General features: G+C 44.6%; 1 protein-coding gene across 2 annotated transcripts in view; it reads right to left on the minus strand.

The window, feature by feature from the left end:
* The window catches only part of LOC138503557 (catalase-like), an 833,069-nt gene that overhangs the window by 412,783 nt on the left and 399,063 nt on the right, over positions 1-21,223 (minus strand). For both annotated transcript variants that reach the window (XM_069623378.1, XM_069623377.1), the window contains exon 6: positions 4,319-4,444. In XM_069623378.1, coding sequence (XP_069479479.1) covers positions 4,319-4,444 — 126 coding nt within the window. The remainder of the gene's footprint in view (positions 1-4,318; positions 4,445-21,223) is intronic.

Here is a 21,223-nt window from a genome sequence, read left to right on the forward strand (position 1 = left end):
CGCATGTTAGCTCCCGCCAAAATCAATTCGGCATTGGCCTGCCTGAGCTGCAAGGCCGACTTGGCAAAGATCTTCCTCCCTAGGGAGTCCAGGAGCTTGTCCTCCTTTCCCAAGACCTGAGTAGCCGTCGCGGAAGAGGATGCTGCAGGTCTGGACTGCAACGTGGCCGCAGCCACCACTGTGGAGGAGGGAGGTGGACAAGACGACAAGGCCACTTCCTCCGAAGAGTGTAGCCTGTACCTCGCGTCAATCTTTTTATTGACAAAAAGTCCTGAGTGTGGCTTCTCCCAGACCCTTCGGACCTCGGCCAAAACATCCTTCTGCAGGAAAAGGCCGGTACGGTCCAAAGGAGACAGGGTGAACGCCCCAGAAAACACGCCCTCCTGTGGAGCAGGTGCCTCAGGAACTGGAACATCTAAGAAAATCATCATGTCCAGTACCCGGTCATGAAAAGGTCTAACAGAGCGGGGAAGGTCCTCCTTGTCCTGCTCGCCTTGAGGGTCATCTGACAGGTCAGGATCCTGCTGAACCGTGTCAGGCACTGCCTTGTCCACTGGGGACAACGGCGGCAAAGGCGGAAGAGCAGGGGCAGGCACCACGGGCAAAGGAGGCGCCGGCGGAAACACCAGAGGAACAGGTGGAGCCGGGGGCGCTGGTGGACAAATTTCCTTAAAAAGCCCTTTGAAATACTCCCTCATGAAATTTACCGAAAAAAGCGTCCTCAGGAGATTGCTTCGGAACCTGAGGAGGCCTCTCATGAGGTGGACAAACCCAGGGACGTAACAGAGAAAGGTGCCACGCCAGGTTATCCGCCGACGTATCCACATAAATCAAAGGGGCCGCCCCTGCAGGCAACGAAACATTGTGCGGAGGAGGCATCCAGGCGTTCCAATCATAAACGGGCCGGTACGAATACACACAAGTGACCTTAGGTTCACCCAAAGGACCGAACCCTACACCAGGGGCCGATGGCGTAGTTGTAGGGGTAGTACCTAAAATGGCCGCCGTGGTCGTGGCAGGAATGGCCGCCATTTTGTCTTCATCTGAGGGGAACTGCGGCATGTGAGGAAGTGAGGCAGGGGTCCCTGTCAATGGATCAGGGGGTCTTAATTTTAGCCTTAACATAAGGAACCTCGGCAGAGCTGGTACTGTGAGGCCTGGAATGTTTCTGCGACATACCAACCGCCAACTGAGCCTTCGAAGGAAGGACCTCGGCACTGCCGGTAAAAGAAGAACCTTGCTTCTTTGCCCCCTCAACAGATCTGGTATCACCGCAAGAGCGGGAACGGTGAGAAACGGCTTTCACCGACAGGGCCCTGCCCGGACCCTCAGAACTGTTGGTTGCCTTAGCCTCTGTACGAGGGACCTCGGGCATAGGCCCGGTAATAGCCTTATCGGCACGGGCCTCGAACATCCGTTCGGTAAACACAAGCCCAGCCAAGGCCTCGGGGCGCACCCCGGTCTTGTTTTTGAGGGAAGCCGAAAGAGAGGCCTCAGAGCAAGCTCCGGTACCCTATGACTCAGCAGAACTGGGTCTACACACAGCCCCCGCAGGAGGGGCCTCGGAAGTTACTCCGGTGTACACAGGCCCCTTACGGAGACCCTCGGAGAAAACTCTGGTAGCATTATTAGGCCCGACAGGCACCTCAGAGCGAACCCCGGTGACAGAGCGATCAACGCCCTTCCCGGCTCGAGAGGAACCCGGAAAAGTATCCCCCGGCTGGGGTGCTCTGAAAAGTAAAGAACCTACCGGGCGTTTCTTCTTCTCGTCGATGAACGCCTGAAAATGAGATGGGGGAGTGCGTCGGAACACCTCCTCCCACCGTTCCAACCGACGTTGAAGAGCCCGGACCGAAAGGGAGTCACAGTAAAAACAGGAGTCCCAACGGTGTTCCGGACCCAAACACTCTAAACAAAGAGGATGGGGATCCGCCCTCGCGAAGCGACGATGACACGAAGAACAGTCTGGAAAGTTTAATTGAAAAGACATAGACAGACTAGAAGACGAACGCTAGCGAGAGCCAGAGAGGAAAACAGGGAAGAAAGTCTTCCGAGGATGCAAGTGCGTCCGGTCCCGATCGAGCGGAGAAAAGGACTGAGGGGCGATGCGCGGGGCGGAGCCAAGGTGGGTGGGGTTACGGCCGCGTGTCGGGCCCCACGCAGGAAAGAGAGGAGGGACACATTTTTGGAAAAATTTTGATGCTTTTTACAAAGTGCTCGGTTCCCGTCCCACAGGACGGAGAGATGTCCCACAAGTATGGAGGAAAGGGGACGGGACGTAGGAGTAAGGGTGTTTCCGCATATTCTGGATGATAGGGAGCCGTCAGGCACATAATCCCTCTCAGCATGTTGTCATCACCAGGGTACGCTTTAATTGTATCCATCTAAGAGCAGTGGTGGCGGCCTGGTTGAATAGCAATGAAAATCAATCGTGTATTTTTTTGTGATGCGCCCAGGGAAGACTTGGCCCATTGCCTACTATTTTGTCCAGCTTTCTCCTTAATTAGAGAACATACGCTTAAACCGCTTCTGCGGGCCAGGGGCACTGTGCTACCTTTTATGGGTGGACTCAGTTTGCGTGGGTTGGGGTTTATTATCATTTTTAAATGAAGCGCTAACTTTGATGACTTTTTTATGACATTTGTTTGAACTGAATGCTCTTGTATTTTAAGTATGTTGCATGGTTTTTATGAGGGTGGAATACAGTTTATTTTTTGTACTGTGTGATATGTAATTATGTTACCAATTGTTATTTTTTTAATGGGAAGGTTTTGTATTCCTGAAATAAACTTTTTTACAATGATATTAATTTGCTCTGTTCCCACACCTCATAATGATAATCACATCTACTCCGATATTGTGAAATAGTAGCTCGCATTAAATGTTTCTCATAATATTAACAATCTGCATAACACCATCATTCACCAAGTCTTCCATATCTGAAATCTTGTGCACAAAGTTTTCCTGTTTTAGTTAAGCAATCATACCTCTGTAAACCAAGTTTGATTTAACTCTAAATTATAGCATATTTTCTTAGGTGGAATAATGCATGAGCTTTCAGAGATCTTCCTCAACTGGTAAAAAAGCAAAAGTGAGAGGGAAGGAAATGGTAATGAGAGTTTTTGCACTCCTGGCATACAAGGGATGTAGTACTGTGATTATCTTATTTCACTGCTATACATGTACACTAGAGATCCGTGAGCTTGCAGAGTAGTTCAACATATTTCACTGCTCACAGCATATTCGTATTTATATTATTTCAGCAGTCATGTCCGATGCATATTTCCAAAACTGTGAGAAATGGGTTCCAAAACAGGGCCAAGTATATCTGAAAATCTATACATTTCTGCTCATGGTAAAAATGCCTCAGATTGCAGGATTTAAAAAGGAAGAGGATTTGTGTGTTGTAGTGTATTCCTTTCACAGGTAACATTACATTGCTGAAATGTTACATTTTTCGTGCAGATGACATATGCTGCAGTAGGGAAAATCGCCATAGAATGACTAGACATATGCATCATGAGTGAATATGTTAAAAAGGCACCACATATGATATTTGCCCGAGAACAAGTATGTCTTATTCTTCTAAGAAGGTTTCTTGCTACTGTGTGTTTATCGCATATTGTAATGTGCTGAAAAATGAAGGTAAAATTTAATTTTGTTAATTGCTACGTAACACATACGTATTCTTTACAATTCACTGTCAAATTCTAATAAATGTACGGTCACCTTGTTAAATAGCAAACACTACTCCTGTGTTTATATATTTCATGCATTTTGTTTGGTTAATTTAAGTAGTTAATTTCATTGCATGATATAATAAATATATGTCTACTTACCGATCTATGTGTTTGTAATTCTATAAAGGACATTTCGCAGTATGATATGTGAATGTGAGGCATTGGATACTGTGTGCAAGTTTGACAAAAAAATAGATATAAACGTGGTTTATAATGTATATTCCTCTAAGAAGTAGAATTGTGTGGTCCTAAATTTTATGGGATACAGTTTTCTGGCCCTGGATACAGTAGTGGGTCCTGATTTAAACAACATATGCCCTGTGAAATAGAAACACAGGAAATATCAGCATCCTCCTTCTACAGTAAGCATTAGAAGACAAAATGCAATAACTGACATATTCCGAAAGGAAGAACAATATAAGAGCATGTTGTGTTTTATACCATAATGTAAAAAATACCACTAATAAAAACATTACAAGTTAATGTGATAAATGCATAGCAGAGGGTCCCAACATTTTGTTTTCTGATGTTCCAAGTAAAATATACCTTTCAATGCTTGGAGAAATTAAGATGTGTACCTTGTAATGAAATTTGCAGTAAGTGGCCTCTCCATTAGAATTCACCAGCTTGAAGGTGTGGGATCCATAACCGTTCATATGGCGATGGCCATCAGGGATTCCGCGATCACTGAACAAAAAGCTCACCTGGAATAAACCCATGTTGATCAGTCAGATGATTGGGGGAAATGATTACTGGTCAAATGAGTTTTCAGTGTTCTTGAACACAATGCAACTTAATTGCTGCACATGTCAAGAGGGTGATGGACATGTCAATGCCCCAAAGCCTAGTCTTCCAATCTGATGCCAAGCTTACCACTAATAGTCACTAACCAGAATAGGAGACAGCAGTGAAGTGCTATCAATTGAAAGTACGAAAAAGTTACTTACTTGTAATTAGTCTTCACCAGCATTGGTATCTCTTAGACTCACATGTGTTGAATTGTCACAGTAATCTGTCTGGGAATCCTCATTACATTAACAAAGTAGTTCACATAAACCTTGCATTCACTTTAGTGCCCTATCAGCTTCATTTCAGACCCCTTGCAATTAAGCCAATGGGGCACTTGCCACTAAGCTCTGACACCATGTTTAGGTTTTGACAATGCGAAGTGCAGAGTCTCATTCCGGGTTAGGCGGTCGGGTTGCATGTAGATTCACAAGTTCTTGAATAGATCAGGCACGGACTCTTCTTTTTTTTTTTTTTTATTGGTTGGTTGGTAATCAACCTTTCAATTTAATATATAACACAAGTTAATCACATTGAACATCAAAATGAATTCAAAATAAAATCAAGCTCAAATCAGTACCGAACAAAACCCTACAACCCCTCTGCTTCAGCATTTCATCATTTTACAACAACAGCATAAGGTGGCAAAATCACAATTCATATATGTACATCATCTGAATTATCATTTATAAAAACAATCTAAAATAGGTTCGAATTACCACATCGTTAAAACCATTAATAAACCACATGTGAAGAGGACGTTAATTACATAACACACATATTTAAGCTGTACTTGTTATCTCTCAAGATTTAGTGCTAACATAAATTGGACAGTAGCTATACGGACAGCTTGCAGAGGTGAGGAGAATATTCTAAACCAAAGTACATCTTTAGTTAAGCAGTTATAATTTTCATACAGTTTTTTAAAGAATGTACAGCGTAATTCTTTTAATGAAGAGCAACCTACTATCAAGTGTTTTAAAGTTTCCTCACACTCTGGTAATTGACAAAACCGACAAATATTTTCTTGTTTTGTTATTTGACCTCTTCAAGATAAAATTTCTCTGGTGGGCCATAGATTGAGTCTAAATCGGAGATAGTTGTTTCTGAAGTGGGCGAGGGGAATTTAAGTAAATAAGAGGCAGCAGTTCTCATTCTTTTCGTACCGAAAGGCAGACCGCTATAATCTTTATACCGTGAGCAAAACTCTAAAGTGCAAATCCAGTCATGCTGATATAGTTTTCTCTGAGCACGATTGGGATTGATTAAAAGCAATTCAATAGTAATGTCGGCTTCTACTAAAAGATTGGTAACAACATTTCTCCACTTATTGGGAAAAAGATGTGTGGATTTCAGCATGTATATAGCCAGTATATAAGATAAATCTGAACAATTTATACACAGCAAAAATGTCCTCATTAACGAACACAATTTCCACGCATAAAACACAAACATTGAAAGGACTCCTAGCTCATAACGTATCAAAGGCCCTGGAGTTGAATTCGGTAACTTAAACACTGCTCGCCAAAATTTTCCCTCGAGTCGATCCCAAAACACACGGTCTCTTGGTAATTTAGTTTCAGAGCCGTATGTTATTATCGGTAGAACTTTTTGGGCATAATATAAAAGTATCTAAGAACATGTAAATTTACCAAATTTATGCAAGAGGACTTTAGCTTGGCATATTAGTGTTTGCAGCTTTTGTTTTATATCCTGGACATAAGGAATATCACACTTCAGATTGTTAATAATCACTCCTAAATATTTATATTGTGGGGTAATAGAGATGAGCTCTTCTTGGAAAGTCCAGATGGACGATTTTAAGGGGCGACATTTTTTGTTATGACATTGCATGATCTGTGTTTTGCTTAAATTAATAGCCATATGATTGCTTTGAACATACAGTGAAAGGCCTTTTATCAGCCGCTGTAGACCTGACAGCGTTTTAGAGATTAAAATAAGATCATCTGCATATAATAACCATGCAATTTGATGAGACCCGAGTTTTGGAGCATCTGAGTTGATATCAATAAAATTCTTGCCCATGTCCAGTATAAACAAGTTAAAAATAGTGGCCGCCAGAATACAGCCCTGTTTCAGACCTCTTGCTGTCGGGATTTTAGTGGTTAAATGCCCAGCTAAAGTAGTTCTTATCTGAATTGCAGTATTTGTATGGAGAAGCGCAATCAGTTTAATTAGTGAACCGGGGCAGCCCATTTTAATCAATTTACTAATTAAAAGATGTCTATCGATTGAATCAAAGGCCTCTTTAAAATCCACGAAAGCTAAAAACAAGGGCTGATTAAGGCATTCACACTTAGCTTTGATCGCATTGATTGCTGTGATATTTATTGCCGTGCCTTTACCTGCAACAAATCCAGTTTGAAATACATCGGCATTACCAGAGGTTTCTATCCAAGCCTGCAAGTCTCTGAGAATCAATCGGGCAAAGATCTTGCCCGGTGTATCAAGGAGGGCAATCGGTCTATAATTTGAGGGGTCTTGTCTATTACCCTTCTTGAACACCGGGACAATAATAGAGAGAGACCATGATTTAGGCAATTGTTGAGTGCGCATGATTGTGGAGTAGAGTTGATATAAAATCTTTGCCCATAGGTTCGGATCTTGCTTCATCATGTAATTAGAGATCCCGTCTGGACCAGGGGCACGCGATCTACTAGATTTATTAATATAAAATAAAATGTCTGCTACTGAGAATTGCAAAGTAAAAACTCCTGGATCACACTGACTAAGTGGTGAAATTATAGGCTCACGACAGGCATACAAATTTGTGTAATGTTCGACCCATTGAGCCTCTGCTACGTCATTGATTTGTAATGAAATCTGCGTATTAGGGTTGGTCTTATTAATTAGTGCCCATATTTGCGCAGAGTTTTTTGATCCCATCTTTTGGAGCATACATTCTCCATCAGTTTGATAAAGAATAGATCGATGGGCCTTCATCCAATTTTTACGTTTTGTTTTCAATGATTTACGGGCTTGCCATTGCACTTGGATAGGCAAAGCCAAAACTACCTTTTTTTCCCTTCTAAACCAAGACTTTTGACGCTGTACTTCTCTGTCAAAACAGTGCAAGGGAAAGTGCTTTGTCTTCGCCTTGTTTGTTGTACCGAATGTATGCAATAAGTCACTATACTCGAGTGACTTATTAGTGCCTGAGATCCTCTCATACACAATTGTCTGTTCAAATACCCTGGCGAATTTCGCCAAATTGTATTCAGTCCAGTGTAATCTATTCATACCTTTGTTTACTAATAGGGGGTGGTATGTATTATATATCTCCTTTTTTCCCTGAGAAGCCATACAGTGCCATTTCACATTCAATATGTTATGATCACTGTCCTCAGTGGGGATCACACAAAACAACTTAATATCAGAGAATAATTCATGATTAACGTAAATGAAATCAATAATGCACTGGAATGTCCTTTTTTCCATGTGTTCTGTGGCGGGCTATCGGCAGGGCATGAACCATTTAACATAACCAAGTTTTTTGTCTCAATAAAAGTGTCCCAGGAGACCAGTCTGCTATCCATACGTTTATGGGGGGCATCCAGACAGTGCAAATTTAAATCGCCCGCCAGAATAACATGCGGGTATATAGGGAGTTTAATAATCTCTAACCATAACTCTTCCAGATCTTTAAGAAATGTTTTGGTGGACATTGCAGCTGGATTCCAATATATATTTACTATTGCATATCTTTGTTCTCTTATTGTGATAATTATCAATTGAGTATATCGATTTGGCGCAGACTGGTGTTCTAGAACAATTTCTGAGGATTTGTTTAAGGCCATAAGGAGACGGGACATGGGCCGACCTTTCACAGATCGTATTGCAGGGTTAAAAACTATTTCAAAGTTGTCCCACACTGGCCGCTCCGTGAGCCGAGTTTCTTGAAATAAAATAATATCATGCTGCGATAACTTATTGGAACCATTCCTCAATAAGTGCCCGTGGCCTCGAGTGTTCCAACTTATCATAGACAAAGATGGCAGAGGATATTGAAAAGTAAGTTACGACTGCTTTGATACAAATTGAGATATTGGATGATAATTTTGGTTAATCGACTGAACACATAAACCCTGTCTCTGATTGGAGACATATGTCTGCGTTGATGGATTTTGCACCGCAGAAATGGGAGCTTGAGTTGTCACAGCAGTGAGAAGCTCGAACCCTAATTCATATATTTCTCGTTTAGCAAGCCACAAAGTGTTTAACACAACTCGTGAGGACACCCAAAACCGTGCAACAGAGATATCATTATCGAAGATAAATTCCACCAAATCAATATCGGAGGATTGCAGATCGTCTAACGCAGGAATTTCAGCTAGTATACAAGTATACTAGAGCGATTTAAATCATACTTCGCATAAGGTATATCTCTGCATCGGATGATCAATGGATATAGCGTTTGTTTGGGTGATATTTTCAAGTTTTTTGGTGGGAAAGACGAAAATCTATTAGAATGCAACCAGTTTGTACCCAGTGAGTGGTTTTGTTGTTGAGGAAGTGTATCAGCCCTTGCAACAGGACCAGCTGGATAACAGCTCAGATCAGTTATTTGTGAATGCATAGTATGCTGGTCAACCTCTAACTTCGTATGTAATGTAGCATTTCTGTTCAAGTTGGTCATATATTCTTCCACCGCAGTTTTTATTACTTGTTGTATTGGCATTTCATATGCACCAAATGTGAGTTGCTTGGTGGTGGGTGTATTAACAGAGTTAGTAGGAATTTTAAGGGGAGCAGACATTTTCTTTAAAGAGGAAAGCTCAGGGATCAGGGGCGTAATGAGTGACTGTGCCACATGATTCTTTTCTGTATGGACTGTTATATGGGGTATCTCCCGAATATTAGGATCCTTCAGCATCTCTGCTTGGGCATTCAAGGGTCTTTGTTTAGTCATATAGTAGTCAATCTCCTTTCTGATTTCATTCCGTCTGGCTTCAACATTCTAATCTAAGATCCTCTCAGGAGAACAAGGTGATGAAGCTGCAAGGGTAGCACCCTCTTTTACTTGTACCACCGCAAATTGGGGTACTAAAGAAAATGAAGCTTGTGTATTCACCGCCCTATCATGTTCGGCGGCCTCAACCAGCGCGTCTAGTGGGTCATAAGCTATTATGTCGTCAGGGCAAGCCATCGGCTTGTTACTAGCTTTCTTAGCATTAGCCAAGGCGCTATATTTTTTTTGTACTGCTTCCGCAGCCATGGTGGTGTTCTTCCTGGGCAAGGATAGGGCTTTAATGAAGGCTTTAGTTGCTGAGGTTGCCGTTTTTGTTATATCTTTAGCATTTTTTGTTTTTTTACAAACCAGGTTCTTTTTTGGCTTAAGTATTATTTCGCGTGGCTTAGATCCACTAAGTGAGAATATGTTATACACTTGTTTGTCTCCAGGAACTACAGGGTCCGACAAAGACCTGTCCTTTAGGATTTTCAATGCCTTGGGGCAGAGAAAAATCGTCGTGAATTACATTCGGAAAAGCAGGTAAGGTCTTAAACTTTATAGCTTGTGATTGTGTAATAGGGTCGATAGGCGGCTTGTCAAAAATTAGTGATTTGTCAAGATTTGGATTTAGTTTTTTTCGGGTATTCGTTTCAATACTATGTTTAAGCGTTGCTTGCCAATGTAATAATTTCTCAATCTGTTTATCATGTGCCTGCAGTTTTCGGTCAAGCGTTTCAAACAGCTTAAAAAGGGAAGAAATGGCCAAATTCATGGCATGCAACGTGGTCTCAATCAAAATGGATGGGGAAATGACTGAAGGCAAAATAGGGTCATCAGGTGGTCTAGCCGAGATGTCAGGGACGCGTCTGGGAGTGTGGGCAGCAAATGAAGCGACCAAACTATGTGCTGTATCTGAATATATGAAAGAAACTTCGGGTAGCTCTAATGAATTCCGACAATCATCCCCTTCCAAAAAGGAAGAGTTCGAGCTTAATTCAATTACTGCAGGCTGGGGATCCGATAAACCGCAGCAGCTTTCGATCAGGAGGAGTGGAGGGGGAGCATGACAGTCATGTAATGATGAACTACCCGCACCAGCAGGACCTGAAGAATTCAGACATAGTGTTTGAGGCTCTAGGTTTCTGTTGGAATTGGTGTTGGACCCTGGGGATCCAGGTGCTTCACATATTACAGGCATAGGATGAAGCTCTTTTAAAAGAGGGATTACGCCCTCTTTAATAAGAGTGTTATCAGAAACTCCCATAAAGTTTTTTACATTCGAGCCTTGGGCGCTCGTGGTGAACTTAAAACAAGGGTCAATTAGTTTACCAGTGAAGTCACAGGATAAGGGTTTAGACTCAAAAAGAAACATTTTATATCAGCTGGAGATGTATGTCTATTGTTGTTCGAGGCGCTAGCAGGGGGATGCCTCCGGGGCGTACTGCCCATTTGTTTTCGCTTGTGTGTTTCGGCATTATCCTGAACCAAAATAGGCCCATTCAAAATTTCACTTCTTAGGGTACGCATGTCACCTTATAGTAATACTATCACAGAGTATAAATACAAATAGATAAGAATTATGATTAGACAAATAGATACTAAAACAAGATAGATAAATGCTGCTTAAAAGAGAGGGTCCAAAAGTTGGAAAAAAAAAAAAATTAAAAAATGGAGAGTGGAACTGAATTCTTGCAAATGCGCCAAACAGTACCTTAGTTATTTGCTTGTGCTGATTTTACACATAAAATTCTTAGCCGTCTAGGGAACGCCCGATGGCTTGAGGAGCAGCCTTAGTCCGTCTCTCCTCCCCAAAGACCGGCTAAACAGATCAATGAATTAATACTCTTAAGGCTGTTGAACAGACCGTAGTTGATCCGAATTGGGACAATAAGTGGCAGATACTTGTCCACTGGCGGTAATTAATCAGTACCTATCTTACCGCAACCAACAGCCGACCACGCCGAACAGCCAAACAGCACCAGCCCTTACTGCCTCCAGGGCTTAACGCCGCAAGGGTGGTTGTGCCGGCAATATGAGGAGGGAGATAGTCACGTGATCCGTCACGTGTTGGGATTAGGCTCTGCCCCCTCCAGGAAGCGGCCAGGCAGCAAGAGCAGCGTTCGCAGTGCTGCGTTCAGGAGGAAATGGCAGTCAAAGGAGCAGACGTGCAAAGTACCAAGCACTCCTTCCAAGTAGCAAAGAACACGCCGCAAGAGCGGTTGTGCCGGCAATATGAGGAGGGAGATAGTCACGTGATCCGTCACGTGTTGGGATTAGGCTCCGCCCCCTCCAGGAAGTGGCCAGGCAGCAAGAGCAGCGCTCGCAGTGCTGCGTTCAGGAGGAAATGGCAGTCAAAGGAGCAGACTGCAAAGTACCAAGCACTCCTTCCAAGTAGCAAAGAACAAGATTTTGTTCACGGATTCAGAATGCATATGGTTTTGTGTTTTGGCTTAAATTCAATGTCAGGAGTATCGCATATTATTACTGTGTATCTTGTTCCATTACTTGCAGAACCATTGTGATATTGGAAACTATAATATGATTGTTTATAAAATGCATATACCCGCCTGAAGAACCACTGAGAGCAATGTGGAAACACGTGTCGGGGGTTAACTAACATACAAGCATAAAAGCACAAGATTAAAGCATAAATTGGAGTGCAAAATAAAGCATAAATTGGAACACAATAAATACAGTACTTGTGATTAATTTTCTAGATTGAGCAGTGTAACAGACAATGCAAAACAAGGCTCACTTAATGAAAACAGTCTGAGCAGGGCATGTCATTTATTTATTTATTTATGTATTGTTTGCTTGTTAGGCGCTTATACAGCAAGTAAAATAAAGTTTCAAAGCGCCCACATGGCGAAGGGAGGGAATAAGGGAGTGAAACACATTACAAAACACAATATCTAAGAGCAGTGGGAGGAAAAAGGACAAACTACTATGCCCTGTGAGTATTCAGAACGTGCAAGTGCAGCAAGGAAGATGGCAGAGGGGTAAGTGCTGGGGAGTCTGAGTTCATGGGTAAGCCAAAGATGAAGTGCTATGATTCTTGAGTGCCACACGGCCAGAGCCACATTAGGTGTAAGTACGAACCTCTGGGGCGGAGGGTGTGCCAATGCAAGTGCTAACAGTAGACATGAGCTGGGCCGATTGGGTGTGGGAGGTCAGGGGCCCCGAGCATGCATAAGGGCCCCAGACACCAATCACAGCAACTGTGGGATTAGCAGAGGAGAGTGTAAGGGAAGGAGGAGGTAAAGAGGAAAGTCTTAAGGAGCTTCTAGAATTTAAGACAGTCCTGCTCAAGGCGCAGAGGGAGGGGGAGGCTGTTCCATAGGAGGAAGCAAGCCAAGGAAAGCGAACGACTACCTACCCGTTTAGCAAAACGCTTTACACACAAGGAGTTGGTGCCAGAGGAACGTAGTGGTCTAGAGGGAGAGTATTTAGTAAGATAAAGTTGAAGCTAGTCTGGTCCCCGGGCCCAGACAGCCTTGTGGATGATGCAAAGGGATTTGAATTGATTCTGTGCAGCAACTGGGAGCCAATGAAGACTTTTTAGGGCAGGAAAGATGCAGTCCCTGGGCTTAAGGCCAAGGATAAGTCTTTCTGCCCTATTCTGGTTTAGCTAGATAAGTCACAGGGTGGAAGATGGTGGATTCAGGAGGTGGCTATTGAAATAGGCAAGCCTAGAGAGAACCAAGGATCGGGTGACATTGAGCCTCTGTAGGAAAGTGAAAAAGGTAGAATTCCTTTGGGAAGGAAGAGCTGAAAGTGGGACTTCTTGGCAATGCCCTGAGTGTGAGCGGGAAGGAGAGAGAGGAGTCGAAGATGACTCCAAAGTTTTTGGCTTCAGAAGAAGGAGCAGGGGGAGAGCAGAAGGAGGAAGGCCAGAGTGAAGGGAAGACAGAGGGAGCCGGGGTCCTGATGGGAAGGATCTCGATTTTACAGGCATTAAGGCAGAGATTGTTGGAGGTGCACCAGAACTGGATGGCAGATAGGCAGTCATGGATGATGGAGGGTCAGCAGGAAGTTGGAAAAAGAGCTGTGTGCCGTCTACGTAACAGTGGAAGTTGGAGAAGGAGGAGATGAGGTGTGCAAGCAGAGGAATATAGATGTTAAAGAGCCAAGGGGGGAGGATAGAACCCTTGGGGACACCACAGGTGGAGAATGAAGTAGGAGAGGAGCAGGTGCCCAGGATGACTTGGGAAGAGCGGTCAGTAAGGAAGGATGTCAGCCTGTCCAGTGCACGTTCCGAGATACCAAGGGTATCGTGGAGCCTTTGTATGAGGATGGAATGGTTGACTGTGTCAAAGGCAGAGGAGAGATCGAGAAGGATGAGGACAGCTGGGGAGTTGGAGTCCGGAGATACAAGCAGTTCTTCACGGGTGTTCAGAAGAGCAGTTTCCGTGCCTCTGGATGCTCGAAATCCAGATTGATGGTTGTGCAGACCACCAGAAAGTTCGGTGTGTGAGTTTAGTTGAGGCAATGCCAGCTTCTCTAGCAGCTTCCCCAGGAAGGGGCTGATGGAAATAGGGCTGTAGTTGGCAGGGCAGGTAGGGTCTGCTGAAGGTTTTTTCAGGAGTGGGCGCACAAGGGAGTGCTTAAGGGAGGAGGGGAAAGATCCAGTGTCAGAAAAGTGATTGCGGAAATCAGTGAGTGCAGGGGCAAGAGAGACAATGTTATCCTTGATGGTCCTTGATGACCAAGCGGAAACCTGTTTAGAAGAGACCTTCGTGGAGCGGACAACTCTGGTAACTTCTTCAGGTGTGACAGGGGAGAAGGAGGAGAAGGAGGCCAAGGGAGGTAAGGAGGTGTGGGGTGGGTTGTGAGGGTGTGTAGCAAGGGTGATCAGGATGTCCTGAGCTTTGGTGGCGAAGTGTGTGTCCAGTGCATTACAGAGGGCCTGGGAAGGAGAAGGGGAGGAGGAGACTGTGGAAGGGTTGGCTAGTTCCTTGCAGATCTTGAAAAGTTCAGCCGTGTTGTTGGATGCACTATGAACCCGTGCCTGTATGTGGGCTCTTTTCTTGGCACGGATGGAGAGTCTGTATTGCCTTTGGAATAGGCGGCAGGCCAGTTTGTCAGAGGATGAGCCTGAGGTTTGCCACTTCTGTTCTGCCGCCCTGCACTTTTGTTTCAGGGCCGCAAGTTCGGTGTTGTACCAGGTGTTATGCTTAGAGGTAGGATTTGTGCAAATCCTCATGACTGAGGCAAGAATGTCAAGAGTATTGGTGATGGAAAAGTGGAGGTTGCTGAGGGTAGAGTCAGAGGTAGAATCAGAGGTAGGAGATTGAGGGGGGATGAAGGAGAAAGCGAAGGCAGCAGCTGACACTCGTTTCATTGGGCGGATGTTAGCGAACAAGTTTGGCGGGTGGTCAGAGGGCCAAAGGGACCCAGGTTAAAGGAGAGGAGAGAATGGTCTGACCAGGAGAGAGGGGTGACTAGTGGGGGGAAAAGAGACCGGTCATAGTGTATGAGGATGTCCAGAGTGTGTCCAGATGAGTGGTTTGGCTCAGAAGGGAGAATGGAGAGGGAAAGCGAGGTGCAGAGGTCCATGAAGAGGATGGATGCAGAACCATGGGAGTCCAGTTCGATGTTGAAATCACACAGGAGGAGGAGGAGGAGGTTGTAAGTAAGGAAGAGCAGAAATCAGTCCATACAGAGATGAACAGAGTGGTGGTGCCTGGAGGCTGGTAAATGGTAGCAATGGTCAGGGTGGGGATGCGAAAGATGACCAACTTGCAAACCAGGCTCCCAAAGGAAGAGTAGAGCTGGGTGGCTAAGATGGAAGCGGGAGCCCACTCTGGGAAGATTATGGCAACCCCCGCCAGTGCTGTGAGGTTGAGGCTTGGAGATGATCTTGAAGCCGTTAGGGAGGAGGGGGTAAAAAGTATTGACAGAGCTGGCATTGAACCATGTCTCGGTAAGAGCGAGAATGTCGAGGTCAATGTCTTCAAGAAGGAGGCAGATGTTAGCAAAGTGTTTGTTGGCTGAGCGGGCGTTATGAGTCGCCAGGTGTAGGAGGCCTGTGCCTTTGAAAATTTTCTGAGGTGGTGTGCAGGGAGTGGTACATCCGTCAGAGGAGGGAGAGAGAGAGTAGAAGGGGGAGATGCCGGAGAAGGAAGGAAGCAAATGAGATCAGGTCAAAGAGAAGGAGGTTGGGTTGTGGACCCTCAACTAGTGTAGTGCCTGTGTTTGTTTATTAATTTGTAATGTGCACCAAACCCAGGGGTAACTAGGCGCAACAGGTACAAGAATACTTTAAGCTTAGGTTACAAGGCGCGACAGTAAGGCAGCAAGAATAATACAGAAGGAAGACAGAAGATTATACAGTGGATAACTCAGAGCAGGTAGGTAAAACATACACAAAGCAGTAGGTACAGCATCAATCATATATCATTGGATCGTAGCCAATTCAACGTGTCGCGTCTAAAGCTACAGAAGGATTGGTCTACTCTTGAGTGACAATGGTAGTGTGTTCCAAGACTGACCTTTTTTTTACTGGGAAGCTGTTACCTCCAGATTTCTTTAGCTTAAATCTGGCTATGTTCAGGCAGAAGGAGTTGGCTGCTCTGGAGGGGTGGGTGGAGGATCTTTTAACAATTCTCTCTGATAGGTACGGTGGTGCCGCATTATTAAGACACTTTAAGGTAAGGGAGACTGTTTTAAGCAGAATTGTATCATTTATCTTCAGCCAATGTTGGTCTCTTCTAACTTCTGATACATGGTCTCTGTTGGGTATGTTCAGTGCAGTCCTTAGCGCATTATTCTGTAGGATTTGGATTTTGTCTAGGATATACTTATTGGCCCCTAGGTAAAGGGTGCTACAATAATCCAATTTTGAGAGTATCAGGGCATTAGCAAGGGTAATACAGCTGGCTTTGGATAAAAATGGCCTACAGGCGCTGATAAGCCTACATGTGTAGGCAGTTGCTGAAACTATGGAGTTTACCTGTTTACTTAAGGTTAGTGAAGAATCGAGGTTGAAGCTTAGCGTTTTCACTTCTTTAACTACCTTAATTGTACTACTGTCGATGCTGAAGGCAGAGTAGTTGGAGTTAAATTTTTTTAGGTTGGCAGCTGTGCCGAGAATCAGGAGCTCCTTTTTATCGTCATTCAGGCAGAGGCCATGGGCTGCCACCCATGCCTGAATGAGGAGGTATATTTTATGTACTAAAGCTGTGTCCTTACAGTAATTGAACGAGAGGGGAATGATGATCTGGGTGTCATCTGCATAGTTAGTGTAGGTGACATCCTGCCTGTCCAATTTGTCAAACAGAGGCTTTGTAAATATATTATACATGGTTGGCGATACACAAGATCCTTGTGGAACGTCACATGTAGTCTGGATTGGGTCTGCAGATGCTGATGGGGAGAAGACCCTCATTGTTCTATTATTTAAGAAGGATTGGACCCATGTAATTGCGTCCTTCGAAAAGTGGGCAGTTGAGGCCCGGTGTTTGCACAAAACTTCATGATCCACCAGGTCAAATGCGACCACAGGTCGGGGGAGGAGTAGCATGGCCGTTTTACCTTTGTCCCTGAGCTCATCAATGTGGTTTTTTAAGTCGATTAATGCCGTTTCCGTGCCATGTTGTGGCCTGAAGCCAGATTGACGGGCACCTAGGAAATGGTTGGTTTCCAGGAATTTCTGAGTTTGTAAATATGCTACTTTATCAAGTATTTTAAAAAGGAAGGGCACCGTTGTGATGGGCCTATAGTTCGTTGGGATGGAAGGGTCAAGAGTCTGTTTTTTAAGCAATGGTAAGACCCAGGACTCTTTTAAGTTACTTGGGACAATATTCATTATGAAGGAAGTGTTAATTAATTTTGAGATGAATGGCGCCAAGTCTGTGGCTGCATCTTTGATTATTTGAGCGGGGCAATTGTCGCACTGGCAGTTAGACGGTTTCAAGGAGGATATCATTTTTTTCAGTTTCGAGGATGGATACTTTAGAAAAACTGAAAGGTTCTACTGTGCTAGGGGGTATACTAGGACTAGTAGATTGCAGTTCATGATTGCCCAAGGAAGCTTTCATGTTAGCGATTTTATTTTGGAGCAAAGTTATTTGGTTTGCTAAGGCGTTCTGTATGCTTGTGCAACAAGGTTTGTCCTTGGGCACGTTGTTCATGGGAGGAATGGGGGATTCTAATTCTCGTACAATCACAAATAATTCCTTATTATTGGATCTGGCATTGGTGATTCTTTCATTGTAGATGTATTGTTTGGTGCAAATTAGTTCCTTTTTATAGTTATTTGCAAGGTTAGTCAAGTGCATCTTGTTTTCATCAGAAGGGGTATGTCAACATGAGGTTTCGAGTTTTATTTTTTGTAATCTAAGGGCTTTGAGATGTAGTGTGAACCAGGCTTTAAGATGTGCACGCTGTTTGCTTATACGCAACTTGATAGGTGCAATAATATCTAGGGCATTAGACATGGTCTTATAAGCCTCGACTAGAACGTTGGGGTCGGAGGCACTTGGGAGTGAGTTTAAAGATGATAAGATATGTGGTAATAGCCTATCCGCCGTGATATTTTTCTTGCTTCTAGCGGGTAGGGGTGGTGCCATAACTTTATCTTTGGTTAGTTGTTGATTTATTGCTAGGGTAAAGGCAATCAAGTGGTGGTCAGTCCACAGTTGCGGGGTTATAGCGGTAATAGAGGTTTCGCAGTTCAGGTCAGCCACCCAGTCTAAGGACCTTTGACATGGGTCGGTGTAACTACTCTTTGGGCCAGTCCATGTTGAGAGAGGATGTTAGCTACTGCCTGAGCATTTTTGTCCATAGGATCGTTAGATCCAAGGTTAAAGTCACCCAGTATTAATATTTGTGAGGAGTCTTTAGTGTTGTTAGCAAGAATGCTAGATATATCCTCCTCAAAGGTACCAATAGGGCCCGCAGGTCTATATAATGAGTAAATAGTTAGTGTGCGACAGTTATAGATTGGAAGTTTGGCAGTGAGAATTTCGCAATATTTGAGTGAGGGTGATGGTTTAAGTTTTATGGCGAGGTTGGATTTGGCAATGAGGGCTAAGCCGCCTCCTCTGGTGTTCTATCTGCTCTAAGTGTTAGGTAATTATCAGGGACTGCTAAAGTAAGGGCCGGCAGCGTCATGCAGTCATGACTCTGTGACGACTAGAATGTCAAGGTCATTTGTGGAGATCAGGTCTGCTATTTCGGTGGCATGTGCCACTAAGGATCTAGCGTTAATTAGTGCTCCAGTGATCAAGGTCGTATTTTTAGGATCCTGAGGAGTATTGAGTTCAGGTTGAGGTGGAATAGTTTTAGCTTTAGGGAGGAGATCAGAGGCAGAACTAAAGGTTCTGGGAGAGCTCTCATTGTCTAGACTATGTGTGGATTTAAGCCAGGGGGCCTTTAAATTGACTATTGTTTCTAGCCGAGAGAGGGCAGTGCAAGCACATAGCGTTGGTCATTGTTAGGATTGTAGTCTGCTGGATGGTTACCAGTAGCGTAAGCGCTAATAAAGTCAACTGGGTATTCTGAGGATACATATTTCCACCCTAGAGGAGAGGCACAAGAACTAGAGATCCTCCTTCCATAATTATAGCGGTTGTCAATTGTTGAGTATCAAAGTAGTTGCTGGTAAGTGGTCGTTGGCAGTAATGGTCAGCAGTTAACAATCGAGGTGAACAGAAAGCAGCATATTGACAATAGTCTTGCACATTTGAGACATTGAGTGTGCTGGTAATAGGAACAACAGTAATATTATGCAACAACGAGGCAACAATGAGTACAGCAGTAATAGTAAGCAGCGACTAGGCAACAGTGTATATAGTTGATTTTATTAGACGGCAGTCTGATTACAATTTATGCAGTGGTATATGCCGGCAGCAGTTATTCACTGAGATTAAAGGCATTAAATATGGTAGGGGTGGTCATAGGTATTGGCGATAACTGTTAGACAGTATTGTGTTTAGCTACACAGGCTGTAGTCGCTACACAAATAGGAGTCGCCTTCAAGATGTGGAAGAGCAGTCGGCAGAGGCAATGAAATACAGAATTGGCCGTAGGTAATTAGTATCTTAACTTTGGCATGAGTCAGGCAAGCATATTTATACAGTGTTTGTAATAGGTTCATCAGCAGTTTCATGAGTTTCATCAATAGTTTCATCAGAGGTTCATCAGCACCTCATGAGAGGCCTCCTCAGGTTCCGAAACAATCTCCTGAGGACGCTTTTTTTGGTAAATTTCAAGCGCTTATGCACACCGACCACATGAGGGAATATTTCAAAGGGCTTTTCAGGGATATATGCCACCTGCGCCTCCGGCTCCACCTGTTCCTCTGGTGGTTCTGCTTGCGCCTCCCTTGCCCGTGGTGCCTCCCCCTACTCTTCCGCCTTTGCCACCATTGTCCCCAGTGGCAAGGCAGTGCCTGACACGGCTAAGCAGGATCCTAACCAATCAGATGACCCTCAAGGCGATCAGGGCAACAAGGACCTTCCCCGCTCTATCAGAGCCTTTCATGACCGGGTACTGGACATGATGAGTTTCTTAGATGTTCCGGTGCCCGAGGCACCCGCTCCGCAGGAGGGTGTGCTCTCTGGGGCGTTCACCTTGTCTCCCTTGGAGCGTACCGGCCTGTTCCTGCAGAAGGACGTTCTGGCCGAGGTCCGAAGAGTTTGGGAAAAGCCACACTCGGGACTTTTTGTCAATAAAAAGATTGACGCGAGGTACAGGCTGCATTCTTCGGAAGAAGTGGCCTTGTCGTCTTGTCCGCCTCCCTCCTCCACAGTGGTGGCTGCGGCTACGTTGCAAACCAGACCTGCAGCATCCTCTCACCCTCCTTCTCCTCCTGTGTCTCCTCTGTGGTGACGGCTGTTGTTGTTGTAGTTGAGGCATTGCAAGCAGGGCCTCCAGCTCCAGTAATGCTACTACTATTGGTATCATCTTGGTGTCGGATGGGGTGTGGTGTGTGGGTGTGCTCCTTTTGTACTGGCCCTGACTCCATTGACTCCACCTGTGCTGATTGTGTGCACCTGTGGCACTTGGAAACACTGCTCAGGGTTCTTTACACCTGGTCAGCGATGCCGGTATTTACACCATGCCGGTATGCACCTTTTCGGCCTTGAGGAGGCCATTATTTGCATGTCTGACTCACTTGTGATCCACTCTGGTTTACGGCATGCCGCTAATGCCGGCATGATGTGTCGTGTGCACGCGGCCTGACCACTATTTACGGCATCGTACTTTGCGGTGCCGTTAATAGCGGTCTGGTTGGTCAGAATAGTCCGTAGCGGTAAGCTTTACCAGCATCGTTTTTCCCTTACCTCCAAACTCAGAATGAGGCCCAATGTCTTGTTTCAAAGCACCATCACTGTCAAGGCGGAAGCAGACCTGCAAGGTGAGGTGTCTTTTCCTATCTTTATTCCTCCCAGACACCTTGTGCCAGGTGTATTCCCTAAAACATCTAACAAACCTCGGCCCGCAATTGCATCACAGAAAACCGTGCCATTGGGCAGCTCAGGCCCCCCCAAGCCCGCCCCGCGAAGGCTGACCACAGTATCTGGCCTCCAAAGCTTGGTGGTGGGAAGTGTAGTTGCAAATAAAACCCAAACAATCCATCACACGACGATTCCAGTGTCAGTGCTTTTGAGTCCGACCTCGCAGGCCTTATTGGATTTATCCACCTACTCTTTGAACGATCCTGAGGACAGTATAAGATCAGAGAAGGTGGAGACATCCATGGGAGTCGCTACAAGTCAAA

The sequence above is a fragment of the Ambystoma mexicanum genome, chromosome 11 (genome assembly GCF_040938575.1).
Source record: "Ambystoma mexicanum isolate Mex_15411 chromosome 11, UKY_AmexF1_1, whole genome shotgun sequence".
NCBI classification, from domain to species: Eukaryota; Metazoa; Chordata; class Amphibia; order Caudata; family Ambystomatidae; genus Ambystoma; species Ambystoma mexicanum.